The 14,048-nt window shown below is 41.3% G+C and overlaps 1 protein-coding gene across 8 annotated transcripts in view; it reads right to left on the reverse strand.

The window, feature by feature from the left end:
- Window positions 1–14,048, reverse strand: part of LOC145447973 (uncharacterized) — a 389,824-nt gene that overhangs the window by 2,748 nt on the left and 373,028 nt on the right. For 7 of the 8 annotated variants that reach the window (XM_080326274.1, XM_080326272.1, XM_080326270.1 and 4 more), the window contains 27 exons: window positions 13,562–13,606; window positions 13,397–13,504; window positions 12,588–12,770; window positions 12,261–12,368; window positions 12,133–12,186; window positions 11,972–12,079; window positions 11,713–11,811; window positions 11,150–11,203; window positions 11,037–11,087; window positions 10,834–10,971; window positions 10,722–10,775; window positions 8,693–8,845; window positions 8,535–8,633; window positions 8,022–8,141; window positions 7,807–7,860; window positions 6,683–6,709; window positions 6,560–6,619; window positions 6,443–6,496; window positions 5,940–6,047; window positions 5,760–5,813; window positions 5,596–5,703; window positions 4,875–4,982; window positions 4,768–4,812; window positions 4,297–4,404; window positions 2,427–2,552; window positions 1,004–1,166; window positions 143–372 (listed from right to left, as the gene is read on the reverse strand). In XM_080326274.1, the coding sequence (XP_080182400.1) occupies window positions 143–372; window positions 1,004–1,166; window positions 2,427–2,552; window positions 4,297–4,404; window positions 4,768–4,812; window positions 4,875–4,982; window positions 5,596–5,703; window positions 5,760–5,813; window positions 5,940–6,047; window positions 6,443–6,496; window positions 6,560–6,619; window positions 6,683–6,709; window positions 7,807–7,860; window positions 8,022–8,141; window positions 8,535–8,633; window positions 8,693–8,845; window positions 10,722–10,775; window positions 10,834–10,971; window positions 11,037–11,087; window positions 11,150–11,203; window positions 11,713–11,811; window positions 11,972–12,079; window positions 12,133–12,186; window positions 12,261–12,368; window positions 12,588–12,770; window positions 13,397–13,504; window positions 13,562–13,606 (2,619 nt within the window). The remainder of the gene's footprint in view (window positions 1–142; window positions 373–1,003; window positions 1,167–2,426; window positions 2,553–4,296; window positions 4,405–4,767; window positions 4,813–4,874; window positions 4,983–5,595; window positions 5,704–5,759; window positions 5,814–5,939; window positions 6,048–6,442; window positions 6,497–6,559; window positions 6,620–6,682; window positions 6,710–7,806; window positions 7,861–8,021; window positions 8,142–8,534; window positions 8,634–8,692; window positions 8,846–10,721; window positions 10,776–10,833; window positions 10,972–11,036; window positions 11,088–11,149; window positions 11,204–11,712; window positions 11,812–11,971; window positions 12,080–12,132; window positions 12,187–12,260; window positions 12,369–12,587; window positions 12,771–13,396; window positions 13,505–13,561; window positions 13,607–14,048) is intronic. The other variant, XM_080326276.1, reaches the window with a different exon arrangement.

A 14,048-nucleotide genomic window follows, 5' to 3' on the forward strand; every position in this document is an offset into this window, starting at 1 on the left:
TAGTGTGTACGGTGGGTAGTTCTATAGTAGATAATCAAAGAAATACTCTAAATCCATAATTTTGTACTCTAACAACTACACTTCTACGGAATAGAATTGCACCTCTGGTCCTGTTTTGAAACAATATTACCGAGCAGCTTACCAATTGTCCCGGCGTTGGAACTGGAATGTTTTGCACGACCCTGTCTATGATTTCGGGAAGTCTCTTCTCCAACTCTTTCCGCAGCAGGTCCTGAATGAGCTTTTTCAATTCGGCAGTATCTGGTGTTTTGCCGTCCGCACCCGGTTTACCCGGATTTCCGTCCGCACCGTCTTTGCCCGCAGCACCTCTGGCTCCCCTCGATCCCGGTGGTCCGTCGAGCCCACGCACGCCTTTTTGACAAAGATGGTAGATGGGTAAAACTGGGTGCAAACTAGTGGATTTTCAAAACGCAGGGCTAGAACTAGAGCTTCTGACTTTTCAAAATGTGCAACTAGAACTAGAATGACTAACTTTTCAAAATATGAAACTAAAACCAAACTAGAACCAAAAGTACAATTACTCACTTTTCCATATCCGTAACTAGATTAGAACAATAACTACTCAAGAAACGGTAACCAGATTGGTGGTGTGTATCAGGTTAAGTACAAGAACCTTCACCCTATATTCAAAAGATGATATAGCATCTAGCTTATGACGCATTTCCAAAACTTCATAGCATATATTTAAACATCTTTACATCTATTGCTACCTTGGACGTGAAATGAACCATGAAAGCTGCATCTGGACAGCTGCAGCATTAAAAATTATATCAATATTCCCAGTCCAGCAGTCGTAGCTTATAGTTCTCCGAACCCCTGTTACCTTGATGTGACATCATGGGGAAATAGCCGATATATTTCTACCTCTAATGGCCGATAGCAGTACTTCTTTCAAAGTGTGCTAACGAATCAAACCGACAATCGATCGGACTCTAGTTATGATACAATCTACAAGAAATATGTCAGATCCAAGTGATGCTACCTTGATAACCACGCGGTCCGGTTGGTCCCGGCGACCCCTTCGGCCCCATGTCGCCACTGACTCCTTGCGATCCTTTTGACCCAGCCGAGCCTTTCACGCCTTTCGCGCCGTCATCTCCGGGCAGCCCCGGCACACCCGGTAGACCACGTCGACCGTCAGAGCCCTGTTCGGATACACAGAAGTGGTCAAGACATTGAGGGTTGCTGCTCAATTACAGGTAGAAGTGACCCGGAAACTTATACTCGAGATCAAGTAGTAGTAGCAATTCTCAAGACAACTCAAAACCATTTCAAGTAGAAGTAGAAAATGCAGTCAAGTAAGTAGTTCACAAAAGTAGACGCGGTCTAGGCTTCGCATGCTTTTACGAGTTAATCGGGGACTGCTACTCTCAAAATTGTAATATTCATCTTCGTGACTAATGCAAAGCGACTAATGAGTAATGACACCGCTAATTTGTAGAATCTTCAATATATATTCAATATATATATTTAATATATATATTTAATATATATATTTTTCGGTGAATAGACTTGACTCAGATCATCTTCTTAAAATACGGAAAACGACTCGACTTGAGTCAATTGACTCGGTTTGCACTCGAGTCATTGCGCCTGACGCAAGACTCGAACGGCCAAGACAAGCATTTCATTTTAACTTCCAAGAACAGTAAAGTTACCAAATCACTGGTGTTTGGTCTGTCAGTATTTGAAAAATAGGGCCAGACGAGTGAGTAAAATTAGTATATTATGAATGCGCGGCATTCGATATGACCCAGGTGTAGTTGTGAAAAGCGGGCTGAACATGACTTGAGCTCGAAACTTAACAGTGAACACAATGACTTGGACTCGAGTCTCAGCACTACGGTTACCATACGTCCTCCTTTTTTAAAAAATGTCCTCCATTTTGGCAATTTTTTGTCATTTTAATTTAACGTACCGAAAAAGACCACAAATTACACAAAATGTTGGCCGAATTGACGGGAGATGGCTCTACTCGCCTCTCTCGCCTAATATAAGCTATAAACGGGTATTTTGGGAGTCGAGTCGGGAAAATGACCTTTTTTGATTTTAGTCAACCCAATGACATTTGGTTTTATTATTTTGAAAATAAGCAGTTTTCTCGTCCGCTATAGCAACTTTTGCAGCCTGTGAAAAGCGTCTTTCTTTTACGAATCTCAAAATATGGCAACCCTACTCGATCCTCTGCTCCCTGACTTATACTCCGACTTGACTCGGTAATGAATTGAAAATGACACGACTTGATTTGAGTGACAACTGTAAAAGTGGGATTGACTTGTGACTTGGTTACAACCCTGGAATGTAGCATAAGACGTAGTTGGTAGTGAAGGTAATACTTTGAAACAGGAAAAGTACTTCATAGTGTTTGTTCCAATTTGAATTTATCTGGATTTGAATAGACTTACGGGTGCTCCTGGCTTTCCGGTGACTCCGGTTGGACCTATGTCTCCGGTTTCGCCCTTTCCTCCTTTTCGACCATCGCGTCCGGTTCCGCCTTTTTCGCCATCAAGTCCAGGCTCTCCACGGTTGCCCTATAATCAGATATGGTCAAAGTACTCTACTACTCAGGTAGAAGCCGAAGAGAGCTTCAAGAAACCCAAAAACTACTTCAAGTAGAAGTAGAAAATGAATGGTCTGAGATGTAATCGAGTAAGAGAGAGAGAGAGAGAGAGTCTTTATTTTCATCCAACCAAAATACATAACAAACGGCAGTGATGGTGGTACAGAAAATATGCATGCACAGTATTCGGTATTAGATAGGAATGATCGATAAGACCGTGGAGGTCATCTAGTCTGATCACACCAGCATCAAACAGGTACACTTGACTCTAAACAGTCTGGCTGTAAAAAATGTTTAGTTGAGAAAGGAGAATAGAAGAAAAATTAAACGATGGTGGCAAATGATCAATGAAGCAACGTCTGGGCGAGGTAGGGCAACAGCTGCATAAAGTAGATTAGGTCGAGGGGTCGCATACCAGGGTTGTAATGACTCGAGGCACTATTTTTCTGAGACTTGTCTAGACTCGAGTCATTTTTCAAATGCCTAAAATGACTCGACTCGACTCAAGTCAATTTGTGTATTGACTCGACTAGTACTCGGGTCATATGGCTCAAGACTAGGAATGCCAAGACATACATTTCATTGTAATTTCGAAGAACAGTAAAGTCCCCACATGATTGTCATTTCGTCTATCGATCTCGATACTTGGAAAATAGGGCACGAAACTGTTAAGACTTGAGAAAATTGCGATATTATGAATGAGAGGCATTCTATATCACTCGAGCAGAGTTGAAAAAAGTGGGTTGCGCCGGATTGAACTCTATACTGACTCGGACTCGCCCCTCAACTCGCTGACTTGGACTCGGACTTGACTCGGAGGTGAATTGAAAATGATTCGACTTGACTCGAGGCAAAACTATAAAAATGAGATTGACGTGTGACTCGGAACAATGTGACTTGGTTACGACCCTGTCGCATACATTTTGCAAACTGATCACAAAACCACATTCTCTGTACAAGTATTTTTGCCTACAAAATGTAGGTGAACAGAACATAACCACATGGCAACTCCGAAAAAGTAGTACTTCGCTACTGACCTGTTACCATATCTGTCTATGCAAAACACGACATGTGTCACATTAGGAATTGCACCGCAAATGAAAATAAATCAGACACTCAATGCATAGGCAAGGCCAAGCTTATATATATAAAAAGGGAGAGTCTTTATTCTCATCCAACTGAAATATATAACTAACAGACAGCAAGAATGGTGGTTCAGAAAATACGTCCGGACAGTATTCGGCATCAGATAGGAATGATCGATACGACCTTGGAGGTCAACTAGTCTGATGACACCTGCATCAAACAGGTATACTTGTCACTACACAGTCTGGCTGTAACAAATAATAGATAAAAAAGGAAATGAAAAAAAAATAAAAAAATTAAAAGATGGTAGCCAATCAATGAAGCAATGTCTGGACGAGATAGGGCAACACAACAATGTTCGTATGACGTGACAAGAGGTAATTAGGTAGCTCTTTTTTAAATCTATTACAGGGCAATTCATGGATATATTGTGGTGTGGTGATGCATTCCAGACGATAGGTGCTGAGTAGCCTATGGATCTCTTAATTAGGTTGCTATTGGGTGGGGTAGGTAGATATTTCCCTTTGATATGGATCTCGTGTGATGGTTGTGGACATTTTCAGAAGTAATGAAAATGTCTTCAATCACATGAGGCAAACTATTGGAACAACATGAAATCTAAGTGCTACCTTTTCTCCTTGTGTTCCGGGCGGTCCAGTCGCGCCAAGAGAGCCTTTTGGGCCAGGGTACCCAGTCTCACCACGCGGGCCATATGGGCCAGGTGGACCAGTGGATCCCTGTACAAAATATCCAGTCATGAATTCATATAGATGTTCATATGGAAGCAGGGGTCAACATGAGCTCTAGGAGTTCGCTGGAGGTCAAGACACATACATGTGACTCTCACAGCGGAAGTCAAATTGATATGCAGCACATATTCATTGTGATCATTTGGTTTAGTTTGGGAAATATTTTTTAATGGTTTTGTTCTTTTAACACTGTTCCTGATGGGCAGTTCATTTTGTGTGCCAGTAGATGTGTTATGTGGTAGATCTTTTGTGGCTGGGCGAAAATCTGGGGTACACCAAAAGCCTTCAGATTAGCGTAAGGGCTCGTCAGGTTAGTAAAGGTCAAGAACCAATGTATTAAAGTCATCTTACCCTTGCACCCACAGATCCTTTGGCACCGGTAGCTCCTATCGGGCCCTTCAGCAAGAAAATGTAAGTCAAGGTAGCTAAAAATTTAATTACCCGATATTGATACATACCCTAGGTCCTGGCTGTCCTGTTAAACCGTCTACGCCTTGGTCGCCCATCAAACCCCGTTCTCCCTTATCCCCTTTTTCACCATCTGATCCGTCCAAACCATCTTTACCCTGGAGATACGGAGGCATGCGTTTTACCAACATTCCCAAGATAGTCTCGGCCTATATCTAGGGTTGCATTGTGTCGAGTCGCTATTTCCCGGTGTGTCGACATGGAAAATAACTCGACTCGTCTGGTACTCGAGTGATTTCGCTCGACCAAGTCATATGAATTGAGACAAATCGTAATAGAAACTGTCTTTTATCTGTTTGTAAGTAAAAAGTAAGTATTCTATAGGCATAGTGCCACATACAAAACCGCAAACTGTGACGTAAAGGTAGTGTCAAATCATAACTGCTTTAAGAAAATAGTACAATTAGGCAAAACCTACTTGAGTAAGTTGACAAATTATAAATGATTCCTTACTGACAAGCGAGTATATTAAGAATGCGAGACATTCGATATCATTAAAATTGAGTTGTAAAAATTAGTTGAACATGACCTAAACTCGAGACTGAACAGTACTAAACAGTGCGACTTGGACTCGGTTTCGAGTCTCAACACTACGACTCGGACTCGACCCTCGCACCACGAATTTGGACTCGAACTTGACTCGGTGGTAATTCAAAATGATCCGACGCGAAACATGACTGGTTACGACCCTGACGATATCGAATACACTACCGGAAGTCCATTGGCCCCTTTCGTCCCTTTCTGTCCATCGTCGCCTGCCGGACCTCTGGGCCCAGGCGACCCGGGCTTGCCAACAGCACCATCTTTACCAGAAGCACCCTGCAACAAGAACTCATCACTTTGATGTCCAAGCAGCGTTTTATCACCAACCAAACCTTATTTCCCTGACGGCCAGGCGACCCGTCGATACCAGCGAATCCACGAGGTCCCTAAAATGGTAAGTGTGTTTGATAACGTTTTTTGATGCGAAGAGTTTCTTGAAGGTACAATACAAGGTACAATATTAAAATGAATATACCATTCCAGTGATTTTTGATATGTGGTTACCATCTTACCTGATCGCCTGGTTGGCCTTTTGATCCCAATGATCCTTTGATACCGGGTTCACCCTTGGCACCGACGCGACCATCTTTGCCTGGGACACCGTCCTCACCCGAGTCACCCTGGAAATGGATACGAAATGATTGTCTTGTGAAACAACGAACTAATAAGCAAAGGTAATCAGTGATGAAGTATTTCTCCCTTTTATGAGTACTCAAGTAGGTTTCGCTTGTACTACTCACTAACTGGTACTATCGTACACAAACTACTTACAAAGTACCTCTACTTTCTGAGCACTCGTATGTGTATTATTTGCCATGCCAAAGTGGTACTAGTGGTTAGGCAAACGACCCCATTGTGGTTGCGACCCCTAGTTAGGGAACCTTTATTTAAACCGTTACTTCTACATCTATTTGATTAGCAACTTTGATCACCTCTGCTGGTAACAGCAAAGCTGACAGTTAACTTCATTGCTTATAGTTAACAGACGCCCGACTTTTGATTACGCGATCCCTACCTTTTCCCCTTGTATACCAGCTCTGCCCGTCGAGCCAGGCCTTCCGTCAATCCCCTGGAAACAGAGAAATTCGGGTTGCATTATCATTGAAAGGCCTTAATTTCAAGCAGTACTCACTGGTTTACCAGGACTGCCATCTGCCCCTGGTGGGCCGGCTGGACATTCCTCGCAAGTCCTCTGAAATGCATAACACAAGTTAAACGATGTACTGATTAACATGGTGCACTATCGACACCATACCTCATCTTCCTGTATGATAGTACGACCCTGTAAATAATGAAGATTGAGTAAAGCAGACTTTTAAACATTGAAAATGCTGATAGCAACAAGATAGCGTAATGGTGAAGCGCCCGGCTTCTTCATTGGTAGGTCGTAGGTTCAATTCCCAGCTGGGTCGGACCAAAGACCTGATTAGTAACACTGGTATCCATGGCTTCCCCGCCAGGTGCTCAGCATTACCAGGGTATCAAGGATGGGTGGTGAAGACTCAGAAATCCGTAGAAGGCTATTTCTGCACTCTCCTTGTCCAGTGGCATATGTACTGTACATCATGTACTCACGGTGTGCACAAAATATACCACGCCGTTTTACTTGAACAGTATTTGTCAGTCGAAAATATTCGGGTGTATTTCAATGTGAATATATTATTCAATTGTATACCAGGAGTACATTGATGAGTTCTTGTTATTATAGATTGCCTATACTTATTACATATTATTAAACATATTATATATAATATTGTATTGACGAGTTTTTGTTATTATATATCTACTTCTTATTACATGTTACACGATTACCCCTGACGAGCGTCAGTCAAAATATTCGGGTTCATTTCAATATGAACATACTATTCAATTGTATATTGAAGTTCTGTACCTCCAAGAAGCTCTTTACTAATTACATTATATGCTTTTTTACTATTTGAATTTAGAAAAGTATAAAGAAGTTTGGGATAAGTTTGTATCACTTATACGAGTTTAATAGTCGTAAGAACCGCATGAAATAGTCATGGCAACTGAACATATTTCCATAATTGCACCTCCTTGTAATATAATTGCAAAAGTGACCACCCCGAATAACTGCTTAAAGTATCCGAATCCTTGATTAATTCTATTTTTGAAACTACTTACTTTGCGCATATCAGCCCTTTTATTTGACAAGTGTACTGTAAGTATTTTTGACATGTTTTACAAATCGCTACTTCTATACTTGTAATTTAGTAGAAAGTCATGGCGTTACTTCTACGTCCACTCGAGCAGCGATGCTGACTACCCTGGTCAAATCTGTAATGGGTATAATGTTATCTATACATACACATTCCAACTTGACCGAATACATAATTACAGAGTGCACAGCATACGTACCGGTGGGCCTGGTGTACCAGGAGTCCCAGGAGTGCCGTCTTTTCCAGTAAGACCCTAATTGATAGAACACCGCTTAGTTTATCGCGAAATTTGTAAGTAACACTCTGCAAGTCATCCACATCCATGTGCGGATTAGAGAAATGAGATTATAGCAAAATTTTCCAACCATATTAATTATGTGCCTAAGCGGTAGACATGTAAAAATATGGTCCTACCCTTGGGCCAGGAATTCCTTGCGATCCGGGGCTGCCGGGAGGGCCAGGTACTCTCGACGGGAGTCCGTCTAGTCCCGGAGGGCCCTCGACACCTTGGATACCTTGCGGGCCTTGGCTTCCCTGTGATGTGGAATCAAATATTAAAACCACACATTACTAGGGCTCCACTGTGGAAGCCTCGAAGCATACGACATCTGTAGCGCAACATTACATATGTTAGTAGAAATGAAATTTCTGTGAATTCGTGATCAACCCATACCACGTCATTGTCACAAAGTGCAATGAAACAGGCTTGGTCGAAATGAAACCAAATCTTCAATGAGATGTAGAACTGGCATTCTTTGTGGTACCAAAGAGTTTACATATTTGAATTTGTTTATAAAATAATCCACACTGTTATGCGTCATAGTGAATGATGCTCGAAGACTAATACTCGATTCAGAACCGAACCACTTAGGTGCTCAGTTTCACCCATTTTACTGATTTTATGTTATGACGTCACAGTTTACTCACCGGTGGGCCAACAGGCCCCATAAGACCCCGGTCCCCTTCTCGACCTTGCAGACCGCGTGATCCTTTTAGACCCTGGGGTCCAGGCTGACCGATCGCACCCTATTCAATTCAGAAATGTGAATTTGTGGACCCCATGAGAAGGCTCATGATATTCTTACTGTCGTTCCTTTTGGTCCCACCAGCCCGGTGTCACCTTTTTGGCCGTTTTCACCTTTTGAACCTTGGTCACCTTCTGGCCCAGGGTTACCAGGCTCACCTTTAAGACCGGCCAGACCAGGTTTACCTACTTCTCCACGCTGGCCTTTCTCGCCCTATAAAATTTCAGATGTCCATATAGCAGCGTAACAATGAAAAGACATAATTCAGAACCAACCTATTTACTAAACCTATTGGATCAGACTGGGACCAGTAGATAATTCTAGATAATTCTAGATGTATAATTAGACCGGTGGTGGTTCTCAACCTTTTTGCCTTCGCGGACCCCTTTTGGACTGTCACGGACCCCCACAGACCCCCACAAGTTTTTGGTCAAAATTAGCCAAATCATCGTGGAACCGCCTTCTAACTTGTGCATATATTAACTGTAGGCTACTGTGAAACAAACCACAAAATGACTTGTCGTGAAAATAGCATCATACTATATGTAGAAATTGGGTATAGATTTATATTATCTCGAAGCGATTTTTGCAGCTGTATATTGTCTTGAGAATCCGCGTCTTCGATTAGATATGAACGATCATGAGTGCCGAAAATATTTCTACAAAAATAGGCGCTGAGGAATGTAATATTACCGCGTGACGCTTCCAAAGACACCTTTTGCTGTGATCGCAACATATATGGCACCATAATCGAGAAACAGGGTTTATATGAACATATAACGTCCAGCCTAGTCATTTCTATCATGCTTCTCATCTCGAAGTTATTCTGGAATAGTCGTTATGTATATCATAGTAGAAAATGGATTTTGTGGCGAGGTTTCAATCTCTTCATTGGGATAGATTGGGAAAAAATTCAGGAATTTCCATTTTAAACGTCCCCAACGAGTCACCGAAACATCTCTAAACAGCAAAATGTTTGTATCAAATAGGCTACTGGCAATTTGCCAATTAAAATGAGTTTGAACTATATGATATTTTATCTCCGACAACCTTTAATGATGCGAGTCCTGAAGTTTTAGCAATCATGAAACGAAACTGCATCATGCTTTCGCGAATTCAATTATATTACAAATTAGGTTATCAATCATTTTACGATAAGGTTTCGCGGACCCCTGAAAATGCTTCGCGGACCACCAGGGGTCCGCGTACCCCCCGTTGAGAACCAATGAATTGGACCAATTAGACCGAACTGCCGGTAGTGTAATGTATAATCTAATTTGTGAAATGTTTTTATTCTCCAATTGTAATTGTAATCCAATTTACGGTTTTCCTGCAAATGCTACAGGAAAACTGTATAGTGCGAAACAGACTTTGACATACCTAGACAATTTTAGTTGTCTAATTGGACTAATTGGAGCCAAATGCTGGTGATTTTGATTTTTTGAAATCTTTCTTTGCTCTAATTCTAATTCTAATCAAATTTGTGAAATGTTTCTGCGCTCTAATTTTAGTTCTAATCTAAATTTTGACTTTCCTGTAAATGCCACAGGGGAACTGTATAGCGCAAAACGAGCCAAGACAAATGTACACACATTTGCTCTCCTCATTCTTCATGCTCATAAGAATGTGCTATGACTTGATGTTAACGGAGCATGATTCAATGTCCAAGTCATTGGAAATCCAGTAATTCTAATTTTAATCTATTTAGAAAAAAGTGTGTTGCTATTATTCCAATGTTGATACAATTTGGAAATAACTGTGCAGTTATAATGCTAGTTCTACACTAATTTGGAAAAAAATGTAGCTGTAATTCCAATTCTAGTCCAATTTGTGACAGCTTAAAATTGTCTAGATGTCCAGGTCTGGTGCGAAACGAGCGAATTGCCATTGTCATGTTTTCAAGAACGAACCGATTTAACATGAACTGGGCTTACTTTTTGTTACATTTTTTTCCAATAGGGAATTTATTTCAATTTCCAAGTTTTTGCAAGTTCAGTAATTCCAATTTTATTCTAATTGGGGAAAGCTGAAAATTTTCCCAGTTGTCCAACTCTACATTCGGTAGCTGCAAAAATATTAAGTGGATTACCTCCTGTCCCCTTGGACCCCTGGGCCCTTCTGGTCCGATCGGCCCGATATCGCCCTAAATCACAAAACTCAAATCACAATTTGCGGCCAATTGCATCAAATTCACTTCATACTTGGTCGCCTTGTGGCCCGGTATCTCCAGGGGTACCCGGTTCTCCTTGCTCTCCCTTCAAGCCCCGTTCTCCTTCATCCCCGTCTTGACCGGGGTTGCCGTCATCACCCGGCTCACCCTTTTGACCAGGTATGGGGTCCTTTATTTAACGGAATCGCTCATGTGATGAAACTGTTTTTGTGTTGTAATATTACACCATCTCACCAAATATATTGTTTCTACTTTACCCGCCTTGCCTGGTTCTCCGACATCGCCCTTGAAAGTATTAAACAGTTAAAAAAGATACATACTAAAAGATACAGGTATTTTAATATTACTTTCTGGCCTTGATCACCCGATTCACCCTTAGCACCGTCTACTCCTGGTTCCCCCTGAAAAAAGGGAATATTAGTTTTAAAATTGATCATTCTCACAAAGTTAAGTTCTGAAACATCACACGAAATTCATACTTATCAAGTATTTTAAATACACAATTGAATGGTATCTTCATATTGAAATAAACCCGAATATTTCCGGCTGACACTAGGCAGGGGTAATCGAGGGTAATCAAGGATAATCCGAGAAATATCAACGAAAAACTCCAATAACTCCGCTTCTACTAGTTGGAATTGAGTCAAATTTGTTTTGCATCGTCTCTGAAGACAGCTCAACAATTTCATGGGGTTGACTGAAAAATTTGAATTTTTTTTTTTAATTTTCCTGTTTAAATTAGAAAATTTAATTGGATCTGCGGAGCCCTATACTTGTTAGAATTGAACCAAATTTGGTGTGCAGCGTTTTTTAGGGTAACCTGACAATTTGATAACTGAACGACTGGAATCCAGAATAATAAGTCATCTACAGTGTACAAGTACACTCATGCAGTAATTATCTCACTTACTTTGGTACCAGGCACCCCATCCACCCCCGCTTGACCCGGAATTCCATCTTCACCATTCAATCCTGGTTTTCCACGAGCCCCCTCATCCCCAGGCGGACCCTAAGTACAGTAGTAACAGTAGTATAGCAGTGAAGCAGTATCGGTAGAAGTATAGTAGTGTAGATAGCAGTATTGATAGCAGTATATCAATATAGAAGTAAAGTAGTAAATTATTGAATCTGAAGAGTGCAAATTGAAGGTGGCACAAGAAGAAACTTACCGGCGGGCCCGGGTCTCCATCATCACCCTGGGGTCCACGAACCCCAATCTGTCCAGGCGGGCCCACGGGGCCGACGGGACCGATATTCCCTGGGATACCACTTTCTCCCTGAAATATCAACATGCTGGCTTCTTTACAAGTTATTCAAACAGTCGACTTACCTTTGACCCATCGAGTCCAGGGGGTCCGATATCACCAAGTTCACCTTTTCCTCCCTACCAAAGTCAGCGTTGAAGATTAAGCATTATTCGTAAACGAAGCGTTATTCTTACTCCTAGGATCGACTGACCTTTTCTCCCTTAGGTCCGATGTCACCTGGGATACCGTCGACACCGGCCAGTCCATCGTTTCCTTTCATTCCAATCGGTCCTTTTTCGCCTTTATCACCCAAGTTCCCCTATAATATTATTCATATGTTGTAATTCTTGGACCTACTTTACAAGAAGTAGCAAAAATTAGGCTAAATGGTTTAGAATACAAAACTGATAGGTAGAAGTCTAAAAACATGGCCACTTGAGTGAGTAGTACAAATAAGGAAAAACAACATCAGCACTGTACTTCGTTACTGACCCCAGCCCTATGCAAGGTACTGTAATCATATTGAGAAATAGCTCACCTTCTGTCCAGTTTCACCTTTCATACCACGAGGCCCTTCGGGTCCTTCAAGACCCGCCACACCGGGCAGACCTACTGCACCTTTCGGGCCAGATTCACCAGATTCGCCTTTCTGTCCGGGCGGTCCAGGAACATCGGAATCCAAGCCAGGCGTGCCAGGCGTACCATCAATCCCAGGAGTGCCCTGAGTAATAATGTTACGGCTCAGAGACAGACTTGGGCAACTGTAATATTTTCCGCTTTTCTAGATTAGAATTACAATTATAGCTATAAAGTTTTTGTCCGAATTAAACTAGAATTATAAATACAACTATGCAGCCTTTTCCAAATTAGATCAGAATTAGATTATAGCTACACAGGTTTTTCCGAATTAGATTAGAATTAACATTACAGTTTTTTTTCGAATTCAACTAGAATTAGAATTAGGCCTACAGCTACACAGTATTTTCCAAATTAGATTGGAAGTAGAATTATTGCAACGCAAATTAGATTAGAATTATATCTAAACAGTTTTTCCAAATTATACCAGAATTAGAATTACAGCTACAGAGGGTTTTTTTCAAATTAGATTAGAATTAGATTATGGCTATACAGTTTTTTCTGAATTAAACTAGAACTAGAGTTACAGGTACATAGTATTTTTCCAAATTATGTTACAATTAGAATTATAGCTTTATAGCTTTTTCCAAATAAACTAGAAATTAGAATTACAGCTACAGTTTTTTTTCCAAATTAGATTAGAACAATAATTACAGCTATACCAGTATACATTTTTCCTCCAAATGGCACTAGCATTGGAAATACAGCTACCTCCTCTCCTTTGTCTCCAATCTCTCCCTTACTGCCGTTCTCTCCTTTCTCTCCTCTGGAACCTTCAGGTCCCGGTAGGCCGATGTCTCCTTGAGCGCCAGCAGCACCCTATAAAATATAGCTGGCATAGTTTCAGAGTAACTATATCTACTCATCTGTCCTTACCTTCTTGCCTCTTTTCCCCCGATCTCCGGTGTCTCCAGTAGCACCCTTAAAATGATCGGAAGGTTTAGTTTTATGCAGTGCGGAATGCCAGGATTCATTAGCCATGGTTGTAATGACTCGAGTCATGACTCGACTCGAGTCACAATTTTTTGGTGAATCGTCTCGACTCGAGTCATTTTTGCTAATGCGTAAAATGATTCGACTCGAGTCAATGTGTATTGTCCCGACTTGTACTCGAGTCATTGTGCACGACGCGAACCAAGTCATATGACACGAGATTGGACGGCCAAGACAGACATTTCATTGCAATTTTGAAGAATAGTAAAGTCACCACATGATTGGTATTTCGTCTATCAGTCCTGATACTTGGAAAATAGGGCCAGAAACCGTCAGGAATGAGAAAATTACGTTATTATGAATGCGATCCATTCTATATCACTCGAGCAGAGTTGAAAACAGAGGTAAGATTGAACACAAAACTGAACAG

This window comes from Botryllus schlosseri, chromosome 10 (genome assembly GCF_051294905.1).
Source record: "Botryllus schlosseri isolate E-star chromosome 10, Bs_hap1, whole genome shotgun sequence".
NCBI classification, from domain to species: domain Eukaryota; kingdom Metazoa; phylum Chordata; class Ascidiacea; order Stolidobranchia; family Styelidae; genus Botryllus; species Botryllus schlosseri.